This window comes from Furipterus horrens, unplaced genomic scaffold (genome assembly GCF_987537825.1).
Source record: "Furipterus horrens unplaced genomic scaffold, mFurHor1.1.pri manual_scaffold_17, whole genome shotgun sequence".
Classification (NCBI taxonomy): Eukaryota; Metazoa; Chordata; class Mammalia; order Chiroptera; family Furipteridae; genus Furipterus; species Furipterus horrens.
Window position 1 is genome coordinate 84,077,249 of NW_028327187.1, and position 12,290 is coordinate 84,089,538.

The following is a 12,290-nucleotide window of genomic DNA, read 5'->3' on the forward strand; positions in this document are numbered from 1 at the left end:
AGATTCTGATCTGTTGTTCAAGGTTTTGTATGAAGGTGTGTGTCTAATAGTCTCAAATTATTTAGGAGCTCAGCCATTCAAAATTTTTAAAAACTATCAATTAAAGTAGATAGCTCTAAATTTGTACATTTCAGAAGTTTTAAATTTCTTCAATTTTATGGCATTTTATATGGCAGTTAATTAGAATGTACATATTATACCAGAAGGGAAATTAATTCATTTTTTGTATTTAATCATTCCATGCTGAGCACATCCGTTTGATTGCTTTATTTTCTTATTTGGTGTGGGATTTTCACATTTGTCTCATTCTTAATGAAAATTAGGATAAATCAGTTTATTCCGGAAGAAAAGACTGTTGTATGTGCTCTCATGAGCTCAACCCTGTTGTATCAGAGGAATGCTAAAATATAATATAATAAAATAGCACACAAAGTTCCAGATAGATTCAAAGCATTACAGTGGGTCAGAAGAGAAATGTATATTGTGGACAGTTGCCTGAAACTAGGAATTTCAGGAAGTTAGGGAATCCCCCAGTCTTCTGAGCCATTATGCCAAAATACTGTGCCTGGTCTATTTTGCTGCCCAGAACACCACCAAACGCCCTGGTCCATTGCTTAACCTTCTGTCTCCAGACACCAAGTTGGTTTTGAGCTCTGCCTCAAGGGTAAGGCTCCTTGTGGTGGTCCAGTGTCATCCTTGGAGATTGGTCCGAGGAGCTTTCAACCCTCCCAGGAAAGTAATTATTAAATTGCCCTGAAGTAAAAAGCCTTCAATGGGGAAAGAAATCACAGAGCACCATTTGAGTCTCACGGCCCCTGGTTTGTTTTCTTCTGTTATTTAAAAAGCAGTAGCAGTCTGGGAAGTAGGTCTTTGTTTCCTTCCTCAGAAATCTCCTATCAGCACTTATACCAGGAGCAGGGGCCTCCCATGTTTCTCTGTCTGTGGGAGGGCCCAGGAAGTTCTTTTAGGCTCCATGCTATCAGGAGTTTGGATTGCATCTCAGACAGGTGGTTGATGGCAAGTGGGAACAGGAAAGGGTCAGAACGTCCATGGCAGAGGTAGGTAAAAGCAAGAAAAGGGGATGCTGGGTACCGCTGTCCTTAGAACTGAGGATTTCCTGGGGACAGGTACAACGAGATCAGAAGATGACTGAATTGGTTGGGATTTGATTAACTATGTTTCAATTAACTAGCATTTTTCTCCTTGCTCTTTCCTTTTAGGAGAATCTCAACAAAATATTCTAGAATTTATCTGGAAAACAAAACTACGTAACTACTAGAATCTATATCTACCTATTTATCTATTACCTACATTTACCTATTATAGCACCCATGTCCATGAACCTTCACAATTTGTGGTTTTCAGACCCTGAAATAATACAAGATGTGAATCATCAATATTAGTAGATTACAGAGCCAAGAACATATATTGATGTTTTTGAAACATTTTCAACAAGGATATAGTTAAATATTCTTCTTTCATTTTCACCAAGGATATAATTAAATGGCCTTCTTTTTAAATTGTGAAAAAATTTAAATTAAAAAAATTTGAAAGAATGGAACAATGAATATCTAAGTTCTAACCTGGATATGTTAATTATTAACATTTTATCTTTTTTTTTTCATTTTCACTCTCAACCATTTCAGAGTACTTCATAGTACATTGCATATATCATGACTTTTTATCCCTAAATAGTTCAGCATGTATCTCCAAGGAATCCAGTCTACTACATGATCACAGTACCTCTACCACACCTGAGAAAAAGTAACCTGAATTTTACACACACACTGGATCCAGGATCCAATCAAAGTTTACTTTGGTTGTCATGTCTCTTTAATCTCTTTTAGTCTAGAAAAATCCTCATCTTCCCCCCTTTTGTGTGTCTTACAACATTGGGGTTTTTAAGTATCCAGGACAATTGTCTCACAGAATTCCCACAATCTGGATTTTTATGATTTGTTTTCCTCACGACTAAAGATAATCATTTTGCAAAAAAAACAAACAAAAAACAAAAAACCTATAAAGGTGATGTTATACATTTCTTGTTGCATCTCATCATGTGGTGCATATTGCCAGACTGATCTTTATTAGTCATGCAAAACTTGATCACTTTAGACCCCAGGTCTCTCCTCTGGAAAGGTGCCATTTTTCCTATGTAACTAAAAAGTAATCTGTAGAGTGATCCTTTGACATCAAATGAATAGCCAGACTCCAAACAACCTTTTACCTACTGTAAATCATCCACTGATGACCCTTGTTTGAAACAGTTATTATACTAGGAGTGGGAAATAGTGATTTTTTAATTCTGTCATTCCTTTCATGTTTATAAGATGTCATTTGTCTGTAAAGAAGAGCTGTCAGAGGGCTTTAAAATTCATTTTATATATCGATGAAATGAAGAATTTCTCCATTGTCTAAGTAATCAGTTCAAGCAAAGTTTTACTTCATATTTGTAGCACTTGGGATTGTGTCTCTGCAGGATCTCAGCAGGCAACTTGGGTGTTATCATTGAGAAAGCAAAAGGTAGGAAACAGTTGTCACTTTTTTAGTTGAGAAAAGAGTGATGCTAGAGAGATATGGCTGGAAGTAGTATGTTCTAGAATCTTCACTGTCCAATTTGGTAGCCACTAGCCACATGTAGCTATTTAAATTTAATTTTTAATTAATTAAAACTAAATAAAATTTAAATTGCAGTTCCTCAGTCACATTAGCCACATTTCTAGTGCTGAGTGGCCACATGTGGCTGGCTGGTGCCTACCATGTTGGACAGCGCAGATCTAGAATACTGCCATCATTGCAGAAAGCGGGATAGTGTGGATCTAAAATCACTCGTAAGTTCCCCCAAACAAAATGTCAAACATCCTGAGTTTGGGATGAGGTTCAGGTAGCTCTAATTTTGTGAGTTTATCCAGTTATTTCATTGTTTTGTGCTTTGGTGTTTTGATTCTAGCCTGGCCATGTGGGCCCAGGGTGAACAGATGAGGTCCACTGATATTGTCAGGCTGGACTTGAGTGAAAATAGTCAAAACCTAATTTTTATAAGCAATTCATGTTAAACAGAATTTATTTTAATGTTTATTCAACAAATTTTCCCTCCCAGTAGAGATTGTTTAAAAGAATAAAGGGGTTAAATTTCATTTGGCAGCTTTTATTGTATTCAACTTTATTTTCTTTATTGTAGTACAGGGCACACCTCAGCCTTTTTGCTACTGACATGGAAGCCACCCCTGTTTCAAAATTCATGGTACAGAAAGGAGAGATTATTAGTGCCAGATCTGAATGGCCATACTTTTGGCCATAAGTACGTCATGCCCTTCAGATCTCATTATCTGGTTGCTGCTGCCCCACAATAGCCTCGCTGGTTAGGCTGAGGGCTGTTGGGTCATGTGGCATTCTGGTAGGCTGACTGGGATATGCTGGGGTAACTAGTATTGTGCCCCCTCTAAATGTGCACCAGGAGCTCATCTGAGTCAATTAGTCATTCATGAAGTGGCTTTGAGCTGCTACAGAATCCACAGAACAAGGCCTGACATTGGGTTCCTAGTTGTTGATTTTACAAATGCTGACAAAACCACCCTATAGGGGACTTTTATCTATGTAATATATATTAAGAGACTCTAAAAACAGGTGAGGGTTCATTATCAAGAGCTAGGAATTCAGTTTGTGACCTCTCCTCTACCACTTTGGTACATTAGACATTTTGGGTGCACTGATGCTCTGGTGTGAATTTTGTGAGTGGTCTTGGGACCCCTGAATTAGATGGATTTCACATCAGAAAAATCTCTATGAGATTTGTTGGTTAAAAGTCCCTGGGTAACATCCAGTTGTGAGCACAAGCCTCCATCCCTCAGAAACTACTTCCTAGAAGCAGCTTATAGACACATAGCGAACTCCATCTAATTTACTACAAAGGTGCTATTAAATCTCAGGCCCATGGGGAGGAAACTGGGCTCTAGGTACACTATGGTTTTTAACTAAGTGCTCAGAACAGTGCCTGGCAAAATATGGGGTAACTGTTTCCTTTCCTTCTATATCCTCACCCTGTCCGTGGGCATGCACCTTTGGCTAGCACTTAAGAAGCCTGGAGTAAGAGAGGAGAGGTTGGTTTTGGAGGTGGGGGTGCATCTGTGTTGTCTTCTATTCCCCTTTTCCATTAGTATATTTTCTCAAGACATATCCTGGGCATCACAGGTGGGGAAGAGGGAAGGAGAGGAGAAAAAGTAAGGCATGCACACACAGGGCTTTGTGCATATGCTGGTCTGCTCATTGGAGTGAGAACTCTGGTACTGGATTGCAGGTAACACCCTGGTCAAGGCCATTTCAGCACCTCTCTCCAACTCAAACCAGACCTGCTGAAAGCTGTATTCCTGGTTTACTTTGTGCAATACCATATGTTCTTTGTGATACTAGAAGTAATAAAGGGAAGACAGAAAATTTTTCTGGCATCTTTATTTTTCCCCTCATTGCTCCATGTTATCCATGTTATCTATGTCACAATCAGGAAGGCACAAGAATAAAGAATTAACAATTGCATAGGGCAACAGTTGGTATGTTACTGAGTCAAGAAAGTGCTTTTATTGAATTTGTTATAAGCAGATTTTGCCACTTTGCTTTTGCTTTCTGTGTTCAGTTGATCATCTCAGATGTGTGACTTCTCAGGCCATCTCTGTTATGGGGGGACATGTGGGCATTAGGATAAAAAATTAGAGATACATGCATGTGGAAGTATTTAGAGGAAGTGTACTGATTTCTGCCATTTTATTTCAATTCATCCAAAAAAGTAAGGTGGGTGATAGAGAGATGGATAGGCATCTCATAAAGAAAATACAGCAAAATAATGGTAGAATCTAGGTGGTGGGTATATATAGGTGTTCACTATAAATTCTTTGAACACTTCGTTGGATATATGAGAAGTTTCATAACAAAAGGTTAGGGAAATAAAAGAAGGTCAGGACAGAAGTGAGCAGCAGTAGAGAGGAAAAGGCCTAGAGCAGTGGGACCCACATTTTTATAATGGACAGTATGATGCAGGAAAGCACATTGACAGTTGCCAATTGGTGCAGTTCCCCAGAGGCCTTGCTCAGGGTGTAAGCACACAGGATTTTTTGCCTCTCCTACACCCTGGGATCTGATGTTGTATATAACCTCTTTCTCACGACTTTTGCATGACAGCCTCCCTCTTGTTAAAAAGCTAACCATTCCTTCTGCTTTGGGAAGATGGTCAGCCTCTTGCCAACTTTCAGCCAGAAAGCCTGCCATGGTCCAAGCTAATACTCTCCATTTTTCTTATTGTCTTTCTCCCTGGTGATTTATAGAGTTGGTGTTGACCCAGATCAAGACCCACCACCCAACAATGACAGCTTTCAAGTCTTACAAGGGGTAAGTCACAAGACATGCTTATTCCCAGGGAAGACATTATTAAAAACAGCTAAAATTTATTGAGCACCAGGCACTTTGCATAAATTCCCTCATTGTGATCTTGACAAGAACTTTATGAGGTAGGTACTATTGTCCATTTTATGGATTAGAAACTGAAGTTTGATAGTTCCAGTGAATTCTATAAGGCCAGATAATTAGAAAGTGATGGAGCCAGGATTTGATCCCAGAGACAGTGTTCTTAAACAATGTATTTAGGGGGTGGGCCAGAAAGAGTGTTTAAGCTAAATCCCCAACTCTCTGCCTTCCACAAATGGTTATATTGGATAAATTGGTGATTGGTTCACTGTACCCAGCTCTGAGTCTCTCAGTGGTACCCAGGCAGAGGAAGGAAAGGGATATGATTGCAGACGTTCCTGTTCTTCTAAGGCCTGGAATCCTCTAAACTGTCTGAGTTTCCCTCCAGCCCAGCAATGGCTGAAGGTCACAGCAATGCTAACAGTTCAGGCTTGGGCAGAGCAGTAGTAGCAGTGACAGCCTGGAACAGAGTGTGGGGGAGGGAAGCTGTAGAGACAGTGAGTGGAAGAGCCCTATGGCAGCATTAATGTGACCACAGGGAAGAGTGTCTGCTGCAGCAGAGAATACTGATGGCCCTTGGTATGGCCATCTGCACCAGTTACTATTGCTGCATAATAAACTGACACAAATGTAGGCGCATGAACAACAATTTCTCCTACTTATGGATTCTCTACGTCAGGAATTTGGAAATGGCCCAGTATGGATGGCTTGCCTTTGCTCCATGAAGAAGGCCAGGGGTAACGTGAAGCTGGGGTAGAATCATCCCAAGGCTGATTTGCTCCTATGTCTTGCTCCTGGACTATGAGGACTCACACAAAGGCACCCGACTAGAATACCAAATTGTGGCTGCTCCATGGGGCCTCAAGGAACTGGACTCCTTATGTGATGCCTTACAGTTCCAAAATCCAGTGTCCCTACAAGCAAGGTAGAAGCTACATAGCCTTTTCTGACCTGACCTTGCAAATCTCACAGTATCACTTCTGTGACTTTTTATTGGTTAGTATGAGTTGCTAGGGCTAGCCCAGATTCAAGAGGAGGGGATAAAGACCATAACCTCTGGATGGGAAGAGTGTCAGTGAAGTGGTAGACATGATTTTATGCTGCCATATCACCCCTGTTGTGGGGCTGGCAGGATTATTTTTGTCTCCAGGTTTTGCTTCTTTCGAAGGCTGGCATTTTCTGGGCAGGACAAGTGGTGGAGAGGGGAGTTATGATAAGAGCAGAAATTCGTTTCCAAGATGTTATTATTTGCCCGCAGAAGTCAAGAATAATTTTGATCAGTATTGAATACCCAGTGCTGAGCATAGTGCCTGGCACCTGGGGTGCTCCATAGGCATTTGATAGGCATGAAGCACCAGTGCAGTAGGGAGCTTTACTGACCACATGCATGTGTTGTCTGAGAAACCATGTCGATAGCTTTATTTTTCTTTATCCAGCTTTGAATTACACTCATCATCACACTTCATTCTAAATCCAGCCTACATATTTCAGATTACATAGGATCTTCTAAATTAGTCCATCTACTAAGTCACATGTAACAAGGGTTGCATGTGACTTGGTAGATAGGGCCCAGGTGGTACTTTTATGATTATTTTCTCTTTGAGGGTGCTCACAGCCTAATAAGGCATTATTGGTGTTGATGTCTCTTAAGGGACACAAAGCCATGCCCCCTGTAAGTTCTGGGAATTTTGGGAAAAGCTTTCAATGAGATACATTGGAGATTTAGTATCCACTTCAGTGGTGCTTCAGAAGACTTTTGTGATTATATTAGAACTGGCCATTGTGCCAGTTGGGAACATGTGGTTTCAATGAGTTCGTTTTTGAAAAGTTGCTGTTCAACTTTAGCTTCTATTAAGGACTTTAGTAAACAAGGTTCAGGAATTGTGCACTTGGAAGCTAATTTAGAGTAAAACAGTCTTGAGACTCACCCCAAAGAAAACCTGGGTGGGTGAAGGGGAGTAAAGGGGAGAAAAATTGGAACTATTGTAACAATATAATCAATAAAATACATTAAAAAAAAAAAAAGAAAACCTGGGTGAAAGTATGATGGAAGTCTTCATTTCACTGAGAGGAAATAATGGCTCTGGTAGGATATAAAAGCCCTATTCCAATGTATACTCCACAGACCTATTGCCAGTCAAGATTAATTTTATAAGAAAAATAGGCCCATTCCAGCTGGATAGTCAGGGTTTAGAGAGCTTTCATCTTGACAGTTCATACCAGTCACATACCTCCAGCTCTTTTGCTGTTTACCATTGCTCTTGCCTTTGGACCCAAACATCTGTAAAAGGAAATAGTTTGGTAGGTTTCATGCAGCTGAACTTCTTATACATCTCATAGGAACTGCACATGGAGACAGTGGGCTTGTAACCAAACTTAGTAACACACTTGCTGTCACTTTTCCATGGAAATGTCTTAGAAAGCAGTGAGTCCTGAGTGCTGAGGGTTCTGGTGGTGCATTTAGTCCATGCAGTGACAGCTAAGATAGTGCCTCCTGCCCCAGTTGGGTAAACCTTCCTGGATGGGTAAACTCAATGACTCAGTGTTCCTGGCAGCTCCCTGGAGGACCCCTTTGGGCCGATTGTAAAAGGGCACAGCCGCTTTTGCTGCTCTCCCAGTGGTGCCCAGTTGGCCAGGCCTAGTTAGGAACTGTGTCACAGCTTCCCCTTCACTTCCCTTCTTCCAAGTCTCACACAGTCATGCGAAGGGCCCCCAAGGTCAATTTCATTGGCATTTCAAGATTGCTGTGAAACTGGGAAGGAAAAAAAAATGAACTTCAAGTTTCGTTCCCCAGGACACCTTCTTAAAAATGACTCATGCCCTTGTGCAGAAAGGGCCTTATTTCTCTAAATCTTCCTGGCCTGACCTTTTTGGTACTGTGAGCCACTAACAGCAGTGCTGTGACTCCATGGTCATGAGAAACAGTAAAACAGAGAAATAAATGGGCTTCTCATTTTTGGGTGAAACCCTGGGTTCTTGCAGTTTCCCCTGAAATGGATCCAGATCACACACTCAGTGTTGTCATGAAAGTGAAATCAGAGGTGGAAAAAGTCCAGATGTTTGTTCTTCATTAGAAAAGAAAGGGCAGTTCTCTTTACCTCATTTTCTAAATGATTTTTCTAAAAACAAACAAAAAAGTGATATTTGATGGAAAAGCATTTTTTATAGAGAGTACAATTTTCTTCACTGCTTCTAAAAGTTCAAGGTTATAAACAGAGTCATGGCTTCAGGGCTACAGAATATTAGCTTGTGTGGGCAAAGGAAAGGAGCTGTTGGCTAGAAATTTTTTGGCTTTATGAGAGGGAAGCATAAGAATACTGTGGACAGACATTAGCTTCATGTTCCTGGCAGGTTTGACTCATTGGGACAAAACAAAACAAAAACTCAGTTGCTTTGTTTCTCAGAGGTCTTGGTGACTTTGCAACAAAAACAAAAACAAGCGCAGCTGGAGGCAAACTGCCCAGGCCTGGAGGTGGCCTCACACCGTATTCAAGTGGGGACTTTTCATGCCAGACCCAACTGAGATTTGTGTTGGCTGGATATGCAGACACATCATTCACTTCCTTCCACAAGTTTACAGAAGAGTTTTCATTGATGAGCCTTAGCTAGGAGCCTGAATCTGAATTTATCCTGGCTTTATCATCTCAGCAGGACAAGGTCACAAGCAGGATATTAGTGGAATGTGGAGGAAAGGAAACCACTGTGCTTACAGTGCCTGTGTGTGAAGACTGCAGAAAATCAGCTGTTCATAGCTACATTGACATATAACTTTCTGGGCAAGTTGGATTTGTTTGTTTTGGGGTTCTCCTCCAGTTTTCCTCTAGGCTGAAATCTGATACCCAGTCCCTTATAACTTTAACATCAGACAGTTAGCTGAAGTGCCTTTCCTCAAATGCTGACTTTCTGACCCTCTTCCCACCACACTTTTCTTTCTGTTCTTCTGATTGCCTCCCTTGCACCCCCTGTTTTCCCTATCTACTATTCTTTTTTTTCCTTAAAGTTCAAAATTAACATTAATTTATTCATTCATTTGACAAATATTTGTTGCTCATCTGTTATATTTCAGGCATTCTTTCAGGCTCTGTGAATACATCTGCAAACAAGCCAGATATCCTTGTCCTTAAGGACTTGGTGACAGTGTGATGGAAGGGTAAGGGTAGAGAGTGGCAGAGGTGAGCTTCTGGAGGGCCTCATCTGCTTTTCCTCTAGGGACTGTAGATATATCCTTCTGCTGCTCCGATTTCCCCCACAGACCAGCAGCCTGGGCATGACTAGCACTTGTTAGAAATGCAGACTCTCAGGCCCCACTTCAACCCACTGAATTAGAACCTTCATTTTAACAGGGTTCCCAGGAGGATTGTGTACACTTTACAGTTTGAGAAGCTATGTAGTAAGCATCTGGGGGCTCTTGATTCCCTGTTTTTATTCCCTTATATTACTCCCTTTTGTGAAATCTTGGGCCCATCATCCCAGGGACATGAAAAAAACCCAAATCTGGTTGCATCATTTATTTACTCTTGCTCTGCATTAGTTCTGTATTACTGCTGTAACAAATTACCATAAACGTAGTAGCTTAAAACAACATAATCTTACAGTCCTGTAGGTCACATGTCTAGTGGGCTCCACTGATTGCTCTGTTTCAGGTCTCTCAAAGCTGAAATCAAGTTATCTTCAGGGTGGGGCTTTGCCACTTCCAGGGTCATTCAGGTTGTTGTTAGAATTCAGTTTCATGCCATTGTAGGACTGAGGCCCCATTTCTTTGCTGGCTGTTGACCGCGGGGTCAAGCTCAGCTCCTAGAAGCACCTACATTTTCTGGCTCATGGTCCCCTCCATCTTCAAAGCCAGCAATAGTAAAGCAAGCCCCTGTCATGCTTTGACTCCCTCCTGAATCTTCTTCCATCACATCTTTCTGACTCTTTTTCCTGACTTGTTCACTTTTAAGGGCCAATGTGATTACATTGGACATACCTGAAAAACCTTCAGTCCGTCTACAAAGCCCCTTTTGCCATGTAACATAACATATTCACAGGCTCCAGTGATTACAATATAGAAATCTTTGGGGAATGGGTATTCTGCTCCATCTCTGAAAAAAACATAAACCATTCTCACTATTGTAATGACCTTAAATTTAAAAATATATATTTTAACAATAATAATAGAATAAGATTTAATTCTACCTAGAAATTCACTAGTTCTAGAAAAATTATTTTGAAAATAGGACTTTTTGCCACCCCTCAGTTCTTTAATCTGCTTTTTTTTCTTCATCACATTTGTCACCATATATGTATCTGTCTGTCCCCCCCCCCCCCCCGCAAATGTGCTCAAGGTGCAGGTGCTGAGTCTCACTCCTCTTTGTTTCTAGTACCCAGCATGGTGCTGGGAAGGCACACAAAGCTTAATGAATGCAGAAGAAATAGATATTCATTATTATATGCTCAAAAAAATGGTAATAAGCAGAGTTGGTGGTATTTATTTTCTTGAAGGGGATTTTCCATTAATAATAACAGTAAAAAGTTTTAAAAATCCCTCATGTAACTCATAAGAACAGAGAGTAGAATGGTGGTTACCAGGGGCTGGGGGAATTGGGGAGATCTATAATGGTTTAAACTTGTAACTAAAAGATGAGTAACATCTGGACGATCCAAGATGGTGAAGGAGTAAGTGGAAGCTACACTAACCTCTTCCCAGGACCAATCTGGAATTACAACTAAATTGTAGGGTAATCATCTGGAATAACCCACTGAACAGTAGCTGGAAAGAAGCCTTATAACCATGGACAGACAGAGTAAACCACTTCATCACAACATGATGGGCACAAACCCTGGAGGAGACATGAGAGGGCTGGCTGGGCTCCCACAGTTGGCAGCTGAAGAGCTGAAGGGATATTTCAGCAGCTAGGGGGTCCCCCTGAGAAGTGTGGAGTCTCTAAACCCCAAGCTGGGATCACCAGCCTATAGCACCAGAGCCAGAAAGGAACCCAGATAATATCCAGCTGTGAAAAGCAGCAAGGTTTCTATCTGCCAAGGAGAGATGACTGAAGACACAGAGAGCTTCTTAATGGGCCAATGCACAAAATTTCATTTGTAGCCACTTACCCCGGGCTCCAGCAAAGGGAGGGCAGAGTGGACTAGGGATGCTTGAGGAGAGTCTGGGACTGGTGGCTCTGGGGCTAGAACTGAGGGAACAGTTGCCAGGATCCCTGTCTGAAACATTTCCCATATCGCAGGAGCCATCTTGCTCAAGCAGAGCAGTCCCCTCCAAGTGGCATCAGCTTGATGGGAAGCGATAGCCCCACCAGCAGGAATTACTCTGCCACCTTGTGGTTCTTAAGCCTGACTGCTGATTACAAAGAGACTAGATTAACAACTGAAGGAGATACCCACAGATGGTGGATTTATTGTAGTCTTGAACATGCTGCCTAGAGCCAGACTGGAACACCATCTGACATCACCAGGGGCAAATCCAAAAAGAAAAGACAGTGCACCTCTACAACAGCATACAAGACATGGTAGGCAGAGTGACTCTCAGTCAGTCAGCTGGAGGGAAGGACCCACCAAAGAATGACCCAACCACAACCAAATCCCAGTTACAACTAGAGAGCCCACATAATAGCATAAAGGGCATCCCAAGTTCATCAAGTTTAGGAGATCAAGGAGACTGTACCACTGAGTCCCACAGATCTGTGACCGCATAAGATCACACCACAAAGAGAGTCAAAGCAGATCAATCTAAGAAGCAGAAACAAATAAGAGTCACCTAAAATGGGGAGACAAAGGAACAACCCCCAGTTGAAAGGAAGGGGGGAATCCCCAGAAAGAGTGCTAAATGAAATAGA

The 12,290-nt window shown here is 41.5% G+C and overlaps 1 protein-coding gene across 1 annotated transcript in view; it reads left to right on the forward strand.

Moving 5' to 3' along the window:
• The window catches only part of SLC9A7 (solute carrier family 9 member A7), a 174,611-nt gene that overhangs the window by 129,897 nt on the left and 32,424 nt on the right, over positions 1–12,290 (forward strand). The window contains exon 14 of the mRNA XM_090264238.1: positions 5,316–5,379. Coding sequence (XP_090120364.1) covers positions 5,316–5,379 — 64 coding nt within the window. The remainder of the gene's footprint in view (positions 1–5,315; positions 5,380–12,290) is intronic.